The 22182-nt window shown below is 40.1% G+C and overlaps 1 protein-coding gene across 1 annotated transcript in view; it reads left to right on the top strand.

The window, feature by feature from the left end:
* The window catches only part of LOC127443138 (contactin-associated protein-like 2), an 88252-nt gene extending 66300 nt beyond the window's left edge, over positions 1-21952 (top strand). The window contains exons 17-25 of the mRNA XM_051701675.1: positions 5775-5945; positions 6093-6311; positions 8233-8469; positions 8833-9060; positions 11216-11349; positions 11459-11552; positions 13214-13444; positions 18648-18722; positions 20594-21952. Coding sequence (XP_051557635.1) covers positions 5775-5945; positions 6093-6311; positions 8233-8469; positions 8833-9060; positions 11216-11349; positions 11459-11552; positions 13214-13444; positions 18648-18722; positions 20594-20793 — 1589 coding nt within the window. The 3' untranslated portion in view covers positions 20794-21952. The remainder of the gene's footprint in view (positions 1-5774; positions 5946-6092; positions 6312-8232; positions 8470-8832; positions 9061-11215; positions 11350-11458; positions 11553-13213; positions 13445-18647; positions 18723-20593) is intronic.
* Positions 21953-22182: the final 230 nt, after the last annotated feature.

Raw genomic sequence — 22182 nt, 5'->3', positions numbered from 1 at the left:
CACATGGTCTTACCGAGTCTTGTCGGAAGTATGTCATGTGGAGAAGTAGCATGGTAGGTCCTACCCAAGGGGGGAGGAGTTTCTACAAACATGGTGACCGGGGGCAGAGGGGCCTCTGCCCAAGGAAGACGCAGTTTACCGACAGGGAAACGATTTAGCGGAAGATATCATATGGGTCACCTACGGGGAACCAGCACATGTGGAGCACCTACCCCAGTAAAGGGCCTAATTAGCACACGTACTGGGCCAGCAGCGAGTTTCTCTGCAAACTCGTCTGCCACAGGGCTAAGGAGGAAAGTCATCCAGAGATCACAGCTTGTGAACACGACTGGTGGTCAAAAGCGCACGTCTTCACCTCAAGGGAGGGGAGAGGCACTATGCGCAAGCAGTATACCCGGCCAGCTGTCCCGGAACTTACCTGCTTGTACCTGACAATACACAGGACGAAACCAGCTCAACCCAGAGATTGTAGAACCTCGCAAAGGTGTTGGGTGTTGCCCAGCCCGCTGCTCTGCAGATGTCTGTCAAAGAGGCGCCACTGGTCAGGGCCCAGGAGGCCGCTACACTCCTAGTAGAGTGGGCTCGTAACCCCACGGGGGGGCGGCACGTCCTGAGCGTGATATGCCATCATGATGGCGTCAACGACCCAGTGGGCGATCCTCTGTTTGGAGACAGCACTTCCTTTCCGCTGTCCACCAAAGCAGACAAAGAGCTGCTCGGAGCTTCTAAAGCTCTGTGTGCGATCCAAATAGATGCGTAAAGCACGCACCGGACACAGCAATGCCAAAGCTGGGTCTGCCTCCTCCTGGGGCAGCGCTTGCAGGTTCACCACCTGATCCCTAAAAGGGGTCGTGGGAACCTTGGGCACATAGCCCAGTCAGGGTCACAGGATCACGTGAGAGTAACCCGGACCAAACTCCAGGCACAATTCGCTGACAGAGAACACCTGCAGGTCCCCTACCCTCTTGATGGAAGTGAGCGCAGTCAGGAGGGCAGTCTTCAAAGAGATTGCCTTAAACTCAACTGACTCCAGGGGCTCAAAGGGAGCTCCCTGTAGACCCCGAAGGACTACAGAGAGGTCCCACGAGGGGATGAGGCATGGTCTGGAGGGATTCAACCTCCTAGTGCCTCTCAGGAACCTGATGATCAAGTCGTGCTTCCCCAAATACTTACCATCCACTGCATCGTGATGTGCCGAAATGGCGGCTACATACACCTTCAAGGTGGAGGGGGACAGCCGCCCCTCCAGCCTCTCCTGCAGGAAGGAAAGCACCAATCTGACTGCGCATCTCTGGGGGTCTTCGCGTCAGGAAGAACACCACTTAGCGAACAGATCCCACTTCAAGGCATACAGGCGCCTCGTAGAGGGAGCCCTAGCCTGGTGCCCTAGAGGGAGCCCTGGTGCCCCGTTCCTGAGAAAGAAGGTCCTTCCTCAGGGGAATTCGCCAGGGGGGGTCTGTCGCGAGGAGCGTGAGGTCCGAGAACCATGTCTGGGTGGGCCAGTAGGGTGCTATTAGGATGACCTGCTCCTCATCCTCCCTGACCTAGCACAGGGTCTGTGCAAATAGGCTCACTGGGGGAAACGTGTATTTGCATAATCCAGGGGGCCAGCTGTGTGCCGGTGCATCTAGTACTGAGAGGTGCCTCGGTCAGGGCGTACCAAAGCAGGCAGTGGGAGGATTCCCGGGAAGCAAACAGGTCTACCTGTGCCAACGCAGCCGCGGGCCAGTCCAGGAACCGGCGGCTGTGTTCCCGTTATATACAGTGACCCAGCCCATCTTGGAGGTGTCCGTCATAACCACGATGCGCCTGGAGACCTGCTCTAGGGGAACCCCTGCCCATAGAAATGCAAGGTCGGTCCAAGGGCTGAAGAGGCGGTGACAGAGCGGCGTGACAACCACGCGATGTGTCCCGTGGCGCCATGCCCATCTCAGGACTCAAGTCTGAAGCCAGTGCTGAAGCGGTCTCATATGCATCAACCCAAATGGTGTGGCCACCGCTGAGGATGCCATATGCCCCAGGAGCCTCTGAAAAAGTTTCAGTGGAACCACTGTCTTCTGTCTGAACACCTTTTGACAGTTCAACACCGATTGTGCATGCTCGTTCTTGAGGCGCGCCATCATCGAGACTGAGTCCAACTCCAAGCCGAGAAAAGAGATGCTCTGAACCGGGGAGAGCTTGCTCTTTTCCCAGTTGACCCGAAGCCCCAGTTGGCTGCGGTGTGTGAGCACCAGGTCCCTGTGTGCAAACAACACATACCGAGAGTGAGCTAGGATTAGCCAGTCATCGAGATAATTGAGGATGCGGATGCCCACTTCCCTTAGCGGGGCAAGGGCTGTCTCTGCGACCTTCGTGTAGACGTGAGGGGATAAGGACAGGCCAAAGGGGAGGTACGCCTGGCCCTCGAAAGCAAACCGCAGGAAGGGTCTGTGTTGAGGTAAGACCGAGATGTGGGAGTACGCGTTCTTCAGGTCTACCGCTGTGAACCATTCTTGATGCCGGACGCTCGCTAAAATGCGTTTTTGCGTCAGCATCTTGAACGGGAGTCTGTGCAAGGCCCGGTTCAGTACTCGCAGGTCCAAGATTGGCTGCAACCCACCACCTTTCTTCGGTACGATGAAGTAGGGTCTGTCGGCCGGAGGGACAGGCTCTATCGCACCCTTCCGTAGAAGGGTAGCGATCTCGGCACGCAAGGTAGCGGCATTCTCGCCCTTCACCGAGGTGAAGCGGGCACCTGAGCGGGCGCCTGGCGAACTGAATCGCGTAGCCGAATCAGACGGTCCGGGTCAGCCATCACGACGGGTTGGAAAGCGCGAGCCACGTGTCCAAACTCCAGGTGAGGGGGACCAAGTGGACAATCACGTCGGACATACCGACGGGTGGGGCCTCGCGGTGGGGCAGAGCCTGAGGCGCCACGTCAAGGGGGCTCGAACCCCGTGGCCGTGCTGAGTCCAGAGACATCGAAGCATTTACCTGGCTCCTGACGCCCAGTATAAGATTGGTCGAGGAGGGGGGAGGAGGAATATCGTCCCCGCAGTCCATCGGAACCAACCCGGTGTGGGCATGTTTGTGCCACAGCTGGGCGCGCAGGGGCAGGGGATCTGCCGCTGGAGTGCCGAACCTGCCGAAATGGGACGGTGGACAGCGGTCGTGACGATGGCCGTGCGCACCTGACATGTGACCCAGGGTGGTGGTGGTGTAGTGGACTAAAGCACTGAACTGGTAAGTGGAAGGTTGTTGGTTCAATCCCCACAGCCACCACCATTGTGTCCTTGAGCAAGGCACTTAACTCCAGGTTGCTCCAGGGGGATTGTCCCTGAAATAAGGGCACTGTAAGTCACTTTGGAACTGTGCCTTGTCAGCCTCTCTCATCTCAACCAGGTTGAGCCAAAGGTGGCGTTCCTCAACCACCAGTGTGTACATTGCCTGCCCGAGTGACCGCGCCATGACCTTCGTCACCCGGAGAGCGAGTTCGGTCACCGAGCACAGTTCCTGCATCAATCCCGGGTCAGAACTACACTTGTGCAGCTCTTTTAGCGCCTTGGCTTGGTGTACCTGCAGGAGAGCCATGGCGTGCAGGGCGGAGGCGGCTTGTCCAGCAGCACTGTAGGCCTTAGCCGTCAGAGATGACGTAAACCTACAGGCCTTGGATGGGAGCTTCGGGTGCCCACGCCAGGTGGCGGCGCTTTGCGGGCACAAGTGCACCGCGAGCACCTTATCCACCTGGGGGATCACCGAATACCCCTTGGCCACCCCACCATCGAGGGTAGTGAGAGCGTGGGAGCTGAAAGATCGGGATCGGGTAGTAAAAGGTGCCCCCCACAATCTTGTCAGCTCCTCATGCACTTCCGGGAAGAATGTGGCCGTGAGTGGCGCTCTGGGCCCTGGAACCAATCATCAAGCCGCAAGGGTTCAGGGGAGAGTGGAGGGTTCCACTTTAGCCCCACACTCGCGGCTGCCCGGGAAGCATGTCCATCATCTCCGCGTCGGTCTGAGACTGGGCGACCATACTCGAAGGAGGAAGCCCAGCCGAAGCCTCCGTGTCAGACTGGACGAGCCCGCACTCCAGTGCTGCGCTCGATAACTCATCGTCTTCCCGGGCCCCGAATAAGAGGTTGAACTCACCCTGAGACGAGCCGGCGGTCTCATCCGAGAGCCCGACCAGGGTAAGCGAGCGTGCTGAGGAATGGGAGGTCCGTGGGGTCCCCAAATTGCCCCCAACTGACGTGGCATCATACCCGTAGGTAGATGGACTGAGGCGGGGAGCCGCTGGGGTGGCTTGCTTTCTTATGAAGGCAAGCCGCGACCGCAACGTTGCCATGGTCATGTTCTCGCAATGAGGACAAGACCCATCCATGAACAATGTCTCCACATGGGCAGTGCCCAGACACGTAAGACATCGATCGTGGCCGTCAGAAGCGGAGAGATAACGACCGCAACCAGGAATAACACACAAACGAAAAGGCATCTTTAAAAATACGTTCTGTATGTGTCGCTCTTTTAGGATTGAAAATATACTCTTTTAGAATATACTCTTTTGTTTTGCTCTTCCGAAGCGCCCAGGGGCGTTCTCTGCACTCCACGGGTGCAGAGGGGGAGAAGCCGCTGAAATGTGCCGTAAATCCAGCAGTTTGAGGTGAACGGTAGGGAGAATTGAATTCAGTGCACTGAATGCAACCGCTCGGCTCCGAAGAGAAAATCTGAATGAGTGGTTGCATACCAGCACCTTTTATACCCGTATGTCTGGGGGATTGACATGCAAATTCCACTCGCCAATTCCCATTGGCCTTTTTTCAAAAGCAGAGGTGTTTGGGGTTCCCAAGAGTGACCCCTAGTGTCACTACATCGACACAACGTCAAGTGAGTGACAGATAGGGAAAGATGCGATTTCAAACGAAAATGTATTAGTGTGGACATAGCCTAAGCCGTAATGTTGACATTACTGGAATAATCAAGTTGTCTGAATTAAACATTACTTGAAATGTCAAGTTTTGGGCTTATAACTCAAATATCTAAGTTCCTTGAACTTATTTTTCATAAAAATTCATAGACTTAAGATATTAAGTGTTAATAACTCAAACTATTGAGCACAAAATTAAGACTATGGGTAATACCCACAATGCCTTGCTCTTGAATTATGTAATAAATGATCTGTGTCCCATTTGGTTAAGTTGGACTGTGTTAACACTATCTCAGTTCACCCAGTTGAGCATGTGCAACTGAAGTACAGTTGTCTATGCATTTCTATGGAGAAATATATTTATTTAATAATTGATATAGAATAAGTTATAATCTTCATTATTTAAGATGTGTTATTGTATGACCTAAATATGAGTCCATTCAATTAAAATTATTAAGTTGAAACAACAACATTTAAATAGCAAATCTGAGTTAGGTCTACCTGCATCTACTTGCACCTTAACTTAAATAGTAAAGTTAATTCTATATGAACACTAAGTTAAGTGAACCATTTTTGGAGATGCCTTCATCAATTCAATTGAGTGAACAAGTTTACTCAATAAATTGAGTAGAGTCAACTTATTAGGGTATTTGGTGTACCCTTAACCTATCATTAAAATCAAAGGGGAAATAATTGGTTTATAAGATTGTTGTTTTAACCCCAATCTTAACCCTAAAATGTGATTGGTTATTAGTAATCTTCTTCCAGTACCCTGTGTTGACCCAGTAACATGTCCAATCACACTAACTCCAACATGCGGATACAGCACGAAATAACTTTATGCTTTTTGTTTGTTTGCTTTATTATTTTACAGGCCACTACTGGAATGCAGCATCCTTCAACACACCTGCATCTTATCTGCATTTCCCTACAATCCAAGGCAAGACCAGCGCTGATATCTCCTTCTACTTCAAGACTTCATCTACACATGGTGTCTTTCTGGAAAACCTGGGCAATCCAGACTTCATTCGCTTGGAACTGAAATGTAAATCTTTATTTGTTTGTAAATCAACATGTAGTGTTAAATAGGGTTGCCATAAGCCTTATGAGTGCGTCTTGAGACTGTGAAGAACTGCGCTTTGATTTTTTTCTTGTCAATCAGATAAAGTGAATCACAGTTATCTTCCCACAGCTTCAACGGTGGTGTCGTTCTCTTTTGATGTTGGAAACGGACCAGTAGAGTTGACCGTACGCTCATCTACACCCCTCAGTGATGACCAGTGGCACAGGGTGGAGGCAGAATGGAATATTAAGGAGGCTGTTTTGCGATTGGACAAGATTCACAGGGAGGCACGGCCAACTCCGCCTCTGGGCCACACCCGTCTGCAGCTGTTCAGTCAGCTGTTTGTAGGTAAGACCTCCAGGGGATGTTTGGGAAGTAGAATATTAGCAAGAAGAATATTCAGTGATTTAGGTGTATATTTCCAGGAATAGCTATAAATACTGCCCATCTGATAAAGTTGTGCTTTCATGATAATATAGTTTTATTGCAAAACATTAATCAGTACAAAGTAAAAAAATGTGCGTACATGAAATTGTACAATCTTAAGTTAGTGTTCGATTTATCACAGAGGTTTCTAGAGAGAAATACAAACAAGATTAGAAAGAAACTGTAAGAAAGAATATGAAGATTCATACAATATATAAAAATTAGAAATATTACAATAATAATATATGAAATCTTACTATTCTGGTTATTAATTATTAGGTGCATTAAAAAAATTACGTTCTTAAAAAATTCTGTTAATGAATGTAAACTTATGTTAAAATGGTAAAAAATAAATAAATAATGTAATTTATGTAAGTTCATGTAAAAGATTGGTCTTTGTTTTCATAATAACATGGCCAGTGCTACAGATCACTGAGCACCAGAACGGTCTGGCACAGGAACAGTTTTTTCCCTCAGGCTATCCATCTCATGAACAGTTAAATTGCCCCATTGAGCAATAATTATGTGCAATACACAGTTTAGTCTGTTTATATTTATCCAACAAGTCCAACCTCTTCTGCCATACATTCCCTTGCATCTGTATATAACAGATTTGTCTTTGTATTTATATTTGTATTTGTACATGCGTATATATATATATATATATTGTCTTATTGTGTATTTCTGTATATACTGATATTTTCTATTGACTTTTTATTTTTATTCAGTTTTTTTATTATTATCTCTGTCTTGTTGCTGTTTTTTTGTGCACTGAAAGCTTCTGTCACCAAGACAAATTCCTTGTATGTGTAAGCATACTTGGCAATAAAGCTCATTCTGATTCTGATTCTGAAAAACAATGTCAGTAAGAATGAAAATATTTTTTTTAATTCAGATTAGTAAAACAATAAAGGGCCCTATTTTAGCCATTGTGTGATATGTCATACGCACAAAGTCAATGGCCATGGCCATAAAGTTTTGATAATTTCATGCAAGCATGCGCTAAGTCTAGGTGCAAGTTGGTTGGCAAAATCGCACGTGCAAAGCGCTAATAGGCTGGGTCAAATGTGATTTAATTCTGAGGTTCTTTTCCGGTTATTACACCGTCTAAGTCCTATTATATATTCAATTTCTTGTCAAGCAACGTCAAATATAAATGAAGACAGACCATTCATAAGAATTTGGTAGTGTAAACCGCCCGTGTCTCACCTGCTGGAAATATGCTTTGCTTTTCTCCAATTGTTCATTGTTTTGTAATGTAAATTTGTTAAATGTTTCTCTGTTTAATGTTTAATTCCTTGAACTTTGGAAAGGCGCTATACATAATAAACATATCATTATTATTATTATTTTTAATCATATTGATCTACCGACACACAAATCATGGCTAGTATTAAAAGTGATTGATAGCTAACTGACATTACACTTTACACCGAGATTAGACGTGGTTCTCAAACGTCTCAGCGGAATTACCTATTTCTCAGGAAATTGGCATATTGCGCTTTGTGCCACTTCATTAACATACAATACACCCACAGTTTGCGTGCATACACACAGATAGCACAAACACTCCCACCCTCGCCCACTTACATGTTGTTGCACGTAGCGTTGTCATGAAAATAGAGCCCAAAGGCTTAATTTATTCCAGCAAACTGATGTCACATTACGATTATTAAAGTAGTGGTCACTTGTCATTAGCACTTCATGCTTATCATACAGTCAGGCTTTTCTTTTCTTCTGAAAATTCTATATGGAGTTTATAAGGGTACAAGATTTGTCGCATTTTATTTTTTATTTTTTTTAATAATGGCAAAATAATGCCTTTTGTTTGTATACATTTCAGGTGCGTCAGGGGGACAGAGAGGTTTTCTGGGTTGCATTCGTTCCCTGAAGATAAACGGAGTGACCCTTGATCTTGAGGAGAGGGCGAAGGTCACACCAGGGGTGAAGCCGGGCTGCTCGGGTCACTGCACCAGTTATGGCATGCATTGCCAGAATGGAGGGAAATGTATTGAGAAATACAATGGATACTCCTGCGATTGCAGTCTGACTGCCTTCGACGGACCGTTTTGCAATGATGGTACAGGACCTTCTTGTTGTAAATACCATAGATGCATCGCTGTCCAGTTCAGTTTTCGGTTCATGTTGTAGCGTTCTTAATAATAAATAAAAGAAAAAGGGTTACTGTATATATGCATTTCAGAAATGTACTGTAAATACTGTATATAATAGGGCTGCTAAACTTTTGAAATTAAACATTTTTAACACAGTTAAATGCATTTAATAATTGCCTTAAGTGATTTAATTGTGTTCAGAGTGGTTTGTAAAGACTGATCAGACTTCCTAATGGCAAATTTATTAGACATCTAAACCAGGTGGGATCATTTGAAGTCTTTATGGCAGATTTTAATCATACCCTTGTCTTCCTCTGTCTCTGTTCTAGATGTAGGAGGGTACTTTGAGAGTGGAACGCTGGTGCGGTATGACCTGATGTCAGACAGCAGCTCATTTCCTGCAGTAAAAGAAGGTGGTTCTGGTGTTCTGAGTGCTGTGGGTAATCTGACCCATGAGGAGCTGAGCTTTAGCTTCAGTACTTCTAACACACCCTCTGTCCTCATCTACATCAGCTCCAAGACACAAGACTACATGGCTGTAGTGCTGCGAAACAATGGTGATTTTTTTTTAGATCTCACATATTAAAACAATAATCCACGGGAGGCTGTATCGCTAACAAAAGTGTACCATGGTATTACCATGATGTAAAAGCTAGATTTTGAGTTGCTTAACATTTTTGGTCACTCCATAATTAGATTCCATTTGTATTATTTCATAGTCCTCTGGAATATAGAATCAGTCTGTGAGTTTGTGTCCAGACTTTTGCCTGGTAGTGCATATAAAATGTACCATGGGAGTACCATCTAATACCATCACTGTACAGTGGTAACACCATAGTACTTTTTTGTAAGATTTATTTCGAGTGATATTACAATGTAAGACTGGGTAAAAATAATGATTTTCCGATGCAATGCGATCTTCATTTCAACAATCTCAATATCGATTCTTAAATCCCAAGATTGATCTTTAACTTTATGCACAACTCTCTACAATCATCACTCGCATATGAGACCAAATGTCGCACTATGCAACAAAAAATTTCAGTAATTTGCCAGTAGTTGGTAAATCTTCAGATTTAACTCACCAGTGATTGAGTAATATAGTGGTGAAGAAGTTCAGCATCCTTTCAGCACGTGTTTAGAGTTAAAGTTTGATTTAACTCGTTCTGTGTAATATGTGTCCAAAGAAAGAGATCCACGCAATCCATTTGTCATTGAATAATGTCGCTTTTAATATCCTTTCTTTTCTTTATAGTCAATTGTTGGTCAAAAACAACAAAGCATAAGCATTTCATTCTAATCACAAATAGCACAGATGAGGTAAAGTAGCCATTCGAGTCCTCTCTCGATAATATGCACACATTTACTGCCAGTTTTCTTTTCCTTTTCCTTCCCTTTTCTCCCTAATTTGGAATTCCCAATGCGCTCTAAGTCCTCGAGGTGGCGTAGTGACTCATCTCAATCCGGGTGGTGGAGGACGAATCTCAGTTGCCTCTGCATCTTAGACCGTCAATCCTTAGCAACCGGGCCAATTTGTTTGCTTAGGAGACCTGGCTGGAGACACTCAGCAAGTCCTGGATTCGAACTTGCGACTTGCTGACTCCAGCGTCAATACTCGCTGAGCTACCCAGGCCCCCTACTGCCGGTTTTCTTAAAGAGACAGCACCAATTTTTAGCACATGTTTTACAAATCAATGTAAATACTTGAAAATAGTATAAATTATGCATTAAACAATAAACATGTAACAAAATATAATATATATTATATAACATCATATTTATTTATTTATTTTATTTTTTTCTCCCCTTTTCTTCCCAATTTGGAATGCCCCATTTCCAATGCGCTCTGAGTCCTCATGGTGGCGTAGAGACTTGCCTCAATCCAGGTGGCGGAGGACGAATCTCAGTTGCCTCCGCATCTGAGACCGTCAATCCGCACATCTTATCTCGTGGCTTGTTGAGCACGTTACTGCGGAGACGTAGCGCGTGTGGAGGCCCACACTATTCTCCGAGGCATCCACGCACAACTCACCACATGCCCCACCGAGAGTGAGAACCACATTATAGCGACCACGAGGAGGTTAACCCAATGAGACTCTACCCACTCTAGCAACCAGGCCAATTGGTTGCTTAGGAAGCCTGACTGGAGTCACTCAGCACGTCCTGGATTTGAACTTGCGACTCCAGGTGTGGTAGTCAGCGTCTTTACTTGCTGAGCTACCAAGGACCCAACATCATATTTATTGATGAAATACATGGATGTGTACATTTTTAAAAAGCTAAAATGTGACCAAAATGATGAAAACAAATAAAATATAATTTGTCAAATTAATATTTTGAAATGTACCTGGTTAGAAGGTCCCCTGTATAGTTAACAGCATTAGCTGGGAGAGAATTTCTTTCATATGTAAGTAAAATGGACATTACAACTAAAATATACCCATATGAGTCGATATTGAATTGAAATCGGAATCGAATCGAAAAGCTTGTGAATCGGAATTAAATCTAATTGGGAAATCTGTATCAATACCCAGCCCGAAGGTATGTTGCTAAGCAGTTGACAGGCAATTTGCACATTAATATATAATGCAACTGATGTGTTATTGGATTTTAGTGGCCGAACATTCTGTTTTTTAATAAGTTACAAAGTTTGCATGGGGAGCGAATATCTAGAAAATCTTTCCTCTGAATGTTTGTTGCATTTTCTCTCAGGTACTCTACAGATCCGCTATAATCTGGGGGGATTGAGGGAGCCATTCACCATCAGTGTAAACAATCGTAACATGGCTAACGGACAGCCCCATAATGTCAACATCACACGACATGACAGACTCATTCAGCTGCAGGTAAAGTTCTCTGAAATTCATCACTATATGTGCTTTCATTTCCATGTACTGTATATCATCTATGGGATATTAAAGAATGTTGATTTCTGTGTCTCAATGTGTGTTGCAGTTGGATCATTATCCCACAGTAAGATACACTCTTCCTGAGGCCTCGAACATTGAGTTTAACCTTGTGAAGACCATTTTCTTAGGAAAAGTTTTTGGTGAGCATATATTAAAATATTTTTAGCACAAATTGATGTTAAGTATGTGTCAGTGTGTGTTTGTGTGTGCACTTACGTAGCTAAAGTTTTGGTACAAATTTGTACCCAGAAGTGAGCTAAATGGGACAAAAGCTTAATTTGGGGACATTTTGGGATGTCCTCCATGGGCGGCGCTAGGGCTAGGCTTCCAGGGCTTAAGCCATGAATGTTTTTCATAAAGCCCCTAATGTTTTTATATAATTTTGAAGTGATGTCATAAGTACCAGTGCTTCAGTATCAAGTTGATACTAAAACATATTTTAATATTTTAACAAGTCTGGTGGAAACACAGAAATTGAAGACAAACTGCACCCACCAGTGTCGCCTCAGTGGCATGGGGTGTAACGTTGGTTATTATGTGCATTTCTCGTGCGGACGACCCGGGTTCTATTCTGTCTTTTGACCCTCTTTTTCTCATTTCTCATGGTGTGCTGATTGACTCCAGCCAGGTCTCCTAAGCAACCAAATTGGCCCTGTTGCTAGGGAGAGTAGAGTCACATGGGGTAACCTCTTCGTGGTCGCTGTAATGTGGTTCGCTCTCGGTGGGGCGCATGGTGAGTTGTGTGTGGATGCCGCGGAGTATAGCGTGAAGCCTCCTCATGCGCTATGTCTCCGTGGTAACGCTCAACAAGCCACATGATGAGATGCGCGGATTGACGGTCTCAGACACGGAAGCAACTGAGATTTGTTCTAGAGGACTTAGCGCACACTGGGAATTGGGCATTCCAAATTGGGGAGAAAAACAAATAATAATTTTTTGTTTTTTGTGACGTTGACTCACAAATATGACTGGTCTGATCTTTTACTCGGAAACAGAAAAATGGTGAATAAAAAACATACACAAAAAATCAAATCAATTCTCAAATTTAATCCATTAAGTAAGTTTTCTTTAATGCACTTAAGCAATATTGTTAAAATTGTACAAGTTTTTCTACTTAAATGCATGTGACCAAAAGTAGTCCAAAATCAATGAGATTACTTAATAAATGTAATCCAAGAGATTATGTTACTAACTACATTTTTTGTCATTTAATTTGTAATCAGTACCAGATTGCAATTCGGAAGTAATCTACCCAGCACTGCACATAGAGACCATAAACACATGCTCCAGAGGTGTTGTTAGGCACCTCAAACCTTCTTAACTGTGATCAGTTGTGTGGCTTTTCGCAGTGATAAAACATTGGCAGCAGAAAAAAATTAGCTATTTTACAAAGAGCTTTGAATGTGGCTGTCTATCTACTCAGATTTCAGAGCTGGAACTATCCATTTTATAGCATCTCTAATTCTATCATTGCTTTCTTTATTAAATTACTTATCACACTTACACAATTTAATTTAATTTTGATAGCTACAAGTATCTATAAGTGCAGGGAGTTCGGAACTGCAGCATTAGGAATAAAATAACCACTGCAACTGTCTCAGTACTCTTTTTGGCTTTTTTTCAGGCAGTTTTGACTAGTTTGTGTCCATGTTTATCTGTTGATAATTATATTAAATTATGCCCTTTCAATAATTGTGAAAGAAAGATTGCACAAAGAAACAGATCACTCACTCAAACGACTGTTTTGCTCATCAATTATTCCATGCTGATGATAATTTCTGCTGCTATCTTTGTGTTTCAGAGACCGGGCAGATTGATCCGGTCTTGATCGAGCGCTATAACACCCCAGGCTTCGTGGGCTGTCTCTCCAGAGTGCAGTTCAACCGTATTGCCCCGCTAAAGGCCGCCTTGAGGACAGGCATCCCCTCCACAGCCTCCGTACAGGGAGTTTTGGTGGAGTCCAACTGCGGGGCATCTCCACTCACAGTACCGCCCATGTCTGCAGCCTTTGACCCCTGGCAGCCGGATTCAGGTGAACAAATGATGATGCTGTTTTCACAGACCTCCTTATGACACCCGGACATAGTTTTTTAAAGAATTTCACGGTGTTGTTTTGTTTGAAACAAGTTCAAAGTTCATGTTCTAGACAAACATTTTAAAGATATAGTTCACCTGAAAATATACTCATTCTCATGTTGTTTTAAACATGTATTACTTACTTTTATCTATGGAGCACAAAAGGAGAATTTTTGAAGAGTTTTCACATTGCTGTTTTGAATACAACTAAAGCATTTAGTGACCAGGGGCGGTCAAACTCAAGAATAGCATTATAATAGCACTATAAAAATAGTACTCTATACAACTTGTGTATATTGTAGTCTATACAATTTGTGTATTCCAAATCTTTCTTCTGCTGTAGCCCTTTAAAAAAAATAAAAATTAAAAACAATAATATATATATATATATATATATATATATATATATATATATATATATATATATATAATTTAAAATGTATAATGTTAGGATGCATATATTAAACATGTAATAAATAATAATATATAATAAATATATAAAATAATATAATGTACAGTATAATGTATATTTACAATTATATTTTTATTATTAGAATATAATAATAATAATAATATAACATAATATTATTATAAATTATAATTAAATATTAATATATACAGTTGAGTTTGCTTAAGTTTGCATCCCCCTTGCAGAATCTTCAAGATGTTTATAACTTTTAAAAACAAATAAGAGAGATCATAAAAATTGCATTTTGTTTTTTATTTAGTACTGCCCTGATAAAGCTATTTGACATAACAGATATTTACATATATTCTTCAAGACAAAATAATATCTGAATTTACACAAATTATCCTGTTTGAAAGTTTACACCCTCTTGGTACATTATATAGTGTGCTGCTTCCTCGATGATCTTTTTGTAACCTTTGTGAAAGTTGTGCATGAGTCCCTGTTTTGTCCTGAGCAGTGAAGCTGTCCACTGTTCTTAAGAAAAATCATCCAGGTACTGCTCATTTATAAATAAATGAGACTTGAGACTTAAGAAGGCAACCCACTATATATATATTTTTTTATTATTATTATTATTTTTTTTCTCCCCTTTTTCTCCCCAATTTGGAATGCCCAATTCTCAATGCACTCTAAGTCCTCTAGGTGGCATAGTGACTCGTCTCAATCCGGGTGGCAGAGGACGAATCTCAGTTGCCTCCACGTCTAAGACCTTCAATCCGCGCATCTTATCACGTGGCTTGTTGAGCGCCTTACCGCTGAGACATAGCGCATGTGGAGGCTTCACGCTATTCTCCACGGCATCCACGCACAACTCACCACGTGTCCCACCGAGAGCAAGAACAACATTATAGCGACCACGAGGAGGTTACCCCATGTGACTCTACCCTCCCTAGCAACCGGGCCAATTTGGTTGCTTAGGAGACACTCAACATGCCCTGGATTCTAACTTGCGACACCAGGGGTGGTAGTCAGTGTCTTTACTCGCTGAGCTACCCAGACCCCGGCAACCCACTATATTAAGAACCAAGGGGATGTAAACTTTTGAACAGGATGATTTGTGTAAATTGTTATTATTGTAAATTGTATTTATAATATGTATAAATTGTTACCCTACCCTGCCCAAACGATACCGTCAGATTTTAAGCCCGAACCCGACCCAAACCCGAAATTGCTTACTATCTAATTTCTTCTCATAGCAAGTACTGTTGCAATAGGCTATATTTTATGTAAGCTTATAGGCAACATTCGTAACTGCACTGAAAATGTTTTAACAAGGCACTAGAGCAGAAGGGAAAAAAAGCATTATATTTTAAATATATATTTCATATATATTTAAAATGAAAATAATAACTTATTTAACCCTGCTATGGTATTAAAAATGGCACCTCCCTTTGGTATTTGCAGTCATTTTTGACCGGAAATGTCAGATGTGTAACCCTTTTTTTTTTTTTATGATGATAATGATAACATTTCTTTTTCCCTGAAGTAAGAACAATACAATTATGTATTTCTTTTGGGATTTTATGCTATTTTGATCTTATTTACATGTAAAGTTCTAAATGTTACCATTAATTTCATATACAAAAAGCACATTTTTGAGAAAAAATAAATACAAATTCAGAACCTACACTTCTATAAGTTGAAACATGAAGAAAATGTGACAATGTGACATAAATTGGTGGCAGACTGCTGCCATCTGGTGAACAAAATATCAATAACATGACTTGAAAACCATGTCATGCCATTAACAGCCAGTAAATGGCTGTAGCCACCTACTGTGTAGTCTGATGGCTTTTTGTAACCTCATTTTATATTTTATCACAAGATATGCATTTGTATATATATTTAGATATTTTAAACTATTATTTGTCAAAGTTTAGCATTTTAAAAGTGTCCGTTTTTGCAGTTAATGTCATTGTGCTTGCAATCAAACCTGACCATGGTGTTACAAAGAGGAGACACAGAGTAAGCATTTTCCTAGCAATAATTTATTTTAAACATGAAAATGTAATAACTCAAAGTACATGCATAATAATGTCAAGAAAGGGAACATCAAGAAACAAAAATGAACTGCAAAATTCTGAAAATTAAATTATAAAACAGAAGAATCAGAGTAAACTTTTTATACTTTCTATAGTAGAAATTGTGTGTGTGTGTGTGTGTGTGTGTGTGTGTGTGTGTGTGTGTGTGTGTGTGTGTGTGTGTGTGTGTGTTTGTGTGTGTGTCCACTGTAGCTGTTTTAAGTCTCATTCACGTTACCATATATTCAAACTTTCTGTTTTGCGATCGGTTACGAAACATGCGAGAACCAATGGCAACTGGCATCATCAAACCTGGGGAATCATATCTTGATGTGCCAAGTGTGAATATGCATAAATGTAAATGAGATTTGAGAGCTTATTTTTGGAGCTTGACAGCCAGTGGTCACTGTATACCTTAGCTGTACGGATATAAGCAGCTTGGAAATTCAGCAAAATATCTTTGTGTATCACAGAAATAAAGAAAATCATACTTGTTTTAAATGACATAAGGGTAAATATATATATATATATATATATATATATATATATATATATATATATATATATATATTTATTTTTATTTTTTTTGGGTGAAATGTTCCATAAAGAGCTCCATTGCTTATGTGGAATGCTTTTAATGAATGTTTTCTCGTTAGGGTGTGATTTGAGTTCTTGTTTAGCCAATGGTGGGCCATCCCACTTTCTTGCAGTTGTTTTGTCCTGGAGGCTGTTTTTTCAGTGCTCGCACCAAAAGTGTCGCTCTTTTGATCCAGGGCTCATTTAAGATGTACGGCCTCATGTTCTTCAGAGACACAGATGATCTATAACTCTGAGCCTCCAGCAGTCTTGTTCTGTGTTAATGGGAGCATGTGGCCCCCTTGTGTTTTTAGTATTGGTAGCAGTAGGGTGAATATTGTTATTCATGTAGGAAGGTGACAGAGCGGAGAATTGAGACAAAAGAGAAGAAATCAATGAGCTGATCTGAATCAGAGGGATATTAGGGCTTGTTCTTAGATCAATATCCAAACATGATTGCCTAAAGTAGTCTGAAAAATGTAATTGGTAGGAAAGCTATTACATAAAGGCTAGGTTCCATGTTATTCACATCACATGGTCTTTTCTTTTTTTTTGTACCAGTCTGCTAAAACTTTATTTTTTGAATACAAAAGATTTGTCATGGTCATTTGGAAGGAAGCAGGTTTTGTGCTGATATACAGAGCAAAAGACATCTGTGACCATCACTGCCCTGCAGAGAGGATTACTGCCACAGAAACCGTGTGTGCGTGTGTGTGTGTGCCCATTGAAGGATGTGTATAGATTCTTGAGAGACATTTTTTGTATTAATTTAGTCTTAAATTTTTATTTTCTTAGTTTACTCTGCATTTCTATTTCATTTTATTTTGTATTTATATATCCTAAGTTAAAATTTTTATAAAACTTATATAAATAATATAATAAATATTTTATTAAAATAAATGTATAATATATTAATATAGTAAATATGGGAATAATATAGTGAGATATGATATAAATATTGGGAATAATATATTATTATAAATAATATATAACATAAGAAAAAATTTATTAATTATTGTATTTTTATTTTATTGTACAAAATATTATAAAAACATTTATATTCAAATAAATTTATAATATATTAACAAAAATAAAATGTGTATAAAATATATTTTAAAAATACCTAATATAAGAATCAATATATTACTATTATTTACTACTGATTATATTATTACATCTATTTATTATTGTTTAATTTAATTTATATTCTTAACTTATTTTATTTTTTTATTTATTGTAATAAGTATTATATTAAAATACATTTACAATATATTAGCAGTATATATATATATATATATATATATATATATATATATATATATATATATAATGTACATAATATTAATTTGAATATAATTATTTTTATGTTTATTAATTTATAATAAATGTATTTTATGTACAGTAACTACTATTAATAACATTTTATTAATTTATTCTTTTTATATATTTAGTTTTTATTTGTATTCTTATTTTCTTTTAACTAAATATTTGTATTTATTCTATTTTATTCTATCATTGTTTTATTTTATTAGTTATAAGACACTTGTTTCACTATTTCTGCTATTGCAGTTTTTAACTTCATTTAACTAATTTATACACTAGTTCTCAATGCCCATCACTGCTAAGTTTGACATGCTTTGGCAATACAAATGCAGACGTTTTGTCACAGTGCACTAAATTGAGATTTATATGTTCTGTCTGCAGTCATGTTTGTGTGTTTTTGCCCATGTCAAAGTGTATACCTTGAGCTTTCTTGGATATTTGTGGAATAGAGTTTGGAATCTGCGGAGATGGCAGCTGAGAAGAGCAGACGCTTCATCTCAGATCTGCTCCCCTGCCAACGTCAACACACTGACTCCCACTGAGAGAAAACACTCAAGAGTGTTTTAAAAAGATTCGCTCATCTGCTGCCTAGATTCAGTCAGGGACAGTGTTCCACTGACCTTCTGTAGTTCATGTATGCCAAGAGATTAAATTAAAGGATTTCTCATTCTCTTTATTGTACATCTGTAAAGGTTTAAAATTACTGTATTAGGAAAGCAATCATCCTTTGACAAAATAATTTAATGGCACTGTTTTTCTCTTTTTTCAAGCTGGGGCCCAGTTCCCATTCAATGAGGAGCGAGTTAGTCGTGATGGTGTCAACAGAAACTCTGCAGTAATTGGAGGTGAAATATGTTATTCTAGTTTGTAAAGTTTTCTTTGATAGATTCATCATGCTGGGTATGTAAAAGGTGAAGTGTGTAACAGACAAATTGATTTTTAACAATAACTTATAAAACCTTTAAAGTCAGACCTACCGTGAGCTCCAAGGTTGTTAACTGATGGTAAATGCTTCTGTTGAAGGCATCAGTCCGTGTTATTTCGGTCTCCCTACACTCTCAGACTACTTATATGTTTGTACATATCTGAATATTTTATAATAAAATGAAAACATATTGTTTATATAGTTAAAATCAAAAACTTAAAATCAATAGTTTTATATATTTCCATTGTTTTTAATTCGATTACGTCATTCGCAATGCTCCATGGGATTGTAGTTCATTCCCTCGTTATAGACGGTAAGTACACAGTCTTGTACCTCCGTCTTTTTTTCATCATTTCAAAAAAAAAAATGTTAGTGCTGTCAGTCAATTAAAAAATGTAATCGCGATTAATGGCATATTTTTTTTTTTTTTTTTTTGTTCATTGCTATTAATTGCAGATTTTTAAAGTGCTGAAATTTGACAACATATATACTTCATTTCCTGTCAAAATGGATTTATTTCCATCTTAGGAAAGAAAACAAAACAATATGTAACAATAGAATGCTTTATTAACCAAACAAACAAAGCCTTCCACAGTATAAAGATAGAAATGCACTAAAATAGCACTAATTCAAGTAACAAACATTTCCCAAAGACTAATTCGGAGGTTAACTAATTGAAAGACCTAGTCCCCACATAGGTTGAATTTTCATTGCAATGGGAATTAAATCTCTTAAACTTCTATCCTCTACAATGGTAATCAGCAGGGAGACTGTGGCTATCCTCTTTGGTAAAGCAATCGTGAAGCTGCGTTCATGTTTCTCGTCAGAGCGCCAATGCCAGTATCAAGCACCGCTTTAAACTCCACAGGAAAAGCGCTTGCATGCAAAAATGTCTCATTCTACGTTTTGGTGATAGTTAAGACTTGGCGTGCTTCTGTGGTAATTCAAATGCACCTTACATAGGCTGAAAAATACTTGATTTCTATCACAAGTCCCATCTGGGCTTGTTTAGTTAATCAAATAGCATTAAGAGGTCCTTTCTCCATCATTTTATCACTGACATGGAGGCGCTGTTGTGTGTTGTGAAGTGTGCGTCAGTGTAATGACTCTGGGCGGACACATCAACACATTACATAGGTTCCGCCTTCCAAAAAGTGTTTATGTTGGTTTATGCTATATTAATGGTAAATCGTGATTAAGAATAATTATTGGATTACTTGGGGGTCGTTCAGGCCAAACATGTTCTTGTGTTAAAAAATAAGCTAGATGCTGCCCAACGAATGGAACACAATTCAGGTGTCTTGAGATGCATTTTTAAAAGTTGAAGTCCTTTTAACTTAAAAATGTGACGCTCCTGATTGAGACACTGAAAATAGCAATGAAAACAATTAAAATACAGTAAAGATGGACGCCATAACGGGTTTGGTGTGAAGGGTCCCTTATAGTTGTCTTTGCATATTAAACTGGGATAGCTGAAAGTATTTTATTATAAATTAATTTTTTCAAACCATTGTTAGGCCCGAAACATACTCTACACAAGTTCGTGAAAGTAAAAATGCTTCTAGCTTCACAAGACCAAGTTCTTATGCTATTGTTTCAAAATGTGTCTGAATGCATTTCATTACAAAAATCATAAATGCATTCTCAGCATTGCCACAAGGGGCGCTATAGCGCTGACTGTTTGCGTAAGTTGTCATCTTCAATCAATTATCTATTTCAAAGCTTGAAGTAATTTCAAAACTGGCCTTACTGTGATTTTAATAGCATTCTTTCTTCTCCGCCCTCACTTAGGCATCATTGCAGTGGTCATTTTCACCATCCTCTGCACATTGGTGTTCCTGGTCCGGCACATGTTCCGTCACAAGGGCTCCTACCACACCAATGAGGCGAAAGGGGCGGAGTCTGCCGACTGCGCTGATGCGGCCATCATTGTGAATGACCCTGCTTTCACAGAGACCATCGACGAGAGCAAGAAGGAGTGGTTCATTTAGCCACACCCCCTTGGAAGGGGCTTTATTCTCTTACATGGACACCATGAGGGATACATCTGGGCAAAATGCCCCTTCTTAGTCTTTTGAGTAGCCTATGTGAAATGGACACTTGGCATTGTCCAATTGGACCATGTCTGTGCACTGACTGGCATGTCTGTTCTGTAATTATTTTGTATGTGAGTTACGACAGCACAAGGACTTCTATAAGATTAAATTCATCTTATTCACACTTGACAGGCATATTCCATGGACGACAGTTGAAAGCAATTGAAGTGTTTTTTTTATCATTGCATTATTAATGTCTGTAAACAAATGAAACTGAGAATGTTGGACTGGCAGAAATGTATGTTCGGCGAATGTGAATGCACCAAATACTCCAATAGCACAAAACGGAACATGTTCAGAATGCATAATTATGTTTCCAGTAATGACATTTGATTGTATTTAAACATTTTGTTGTCAGCATCTTCAGGACAATAATATACTGTAGCATGAACATCAGACAATGTCATTCTGAATCATTCATCAATGTTAAAGCAGCGCTTTTGTATCTCATCCTAAATGTTCTTATTCAGTGTTATTTATATGTTTCTCCATAAGTGCTTGTTTAACCTCTATGGAAAACATAAGGTATTTTAAAGCCCCCTCTACACTTTTGGTTGGGGTTTTCATTAGGAGTCTTAACATGAATGCTCTTAAAATCATATGCTTTAGAGAGAATTTGCAGTTTTAGTTCAAATATGTTAAATAGTAAAATATACATTTCTTTTAATGTGCCTCAAGGGTTCGGTGATACTTTGGGCCCAGCATGGATTTCATGATAGATTTGATGACCCTTAAATATTAATAGGAGATTATTGCTTTTTCTTTGTATGTTTGCCATTTAATGCACTGCTAATTTGGGTTTGGTCATCACAGCATCAAATTGCATAAAAACCTTTACATTATTGTCTTCATTGTTTGTGCTTTAAGTCATTTTGAATTCTTAACTAAGTCTGAATGAAATGATGCAAAAATGGGACTTCTCTCATGAGAAAAGAAATGTTTGTTAACATTGTCTTTAAGGAGTAGTTGCCCAAAAATGAGAATGCTCTCATCATTTACTCACCCTCATGCTATCCCAGATGTGTATGGCTTTCTTTCTTCTGCTGAACACAAATGAAGATTTTTAGAAGAATATCTCAGCTCTGTAGGTTCATACAATGTAAGTGAATGGGTACCAAAACTTTGAAGCTCAAAAAAGCACATAAAGACATCTTAAAAGTAATCCACACAACTCCCCTTGTTAAATCCATATATTCAGAAGTGATATGATAGGTGTGGGTCTTTTTTACTATCAATCTCCACATTCAGATTCACATTCCTCTACTATTGTTTCTGGCGATTCAC

Source organism: Myxocyprinus asiaticus, chromosome 6 (genome assembly GCF_019703515.2).
Source record: "Myxocyprinus asiaticus isolate MX2 ecotype Aquarium Trade chromosome 6, UBuf_Myxa_2, whole genome shotgun sequence".
Classification (NCBI taxonomy): Eukaryota; Metazoa; Chordata; class Actinopteri; order Cypriniformes; family Catostomidae; genus Myxocyprinus; species Myxocyprinus asiaticus.
Note: the sequence above shows the minus strand (reverse complement) of the source record. Positions and strands in the feature narration are given on the sequence as shown.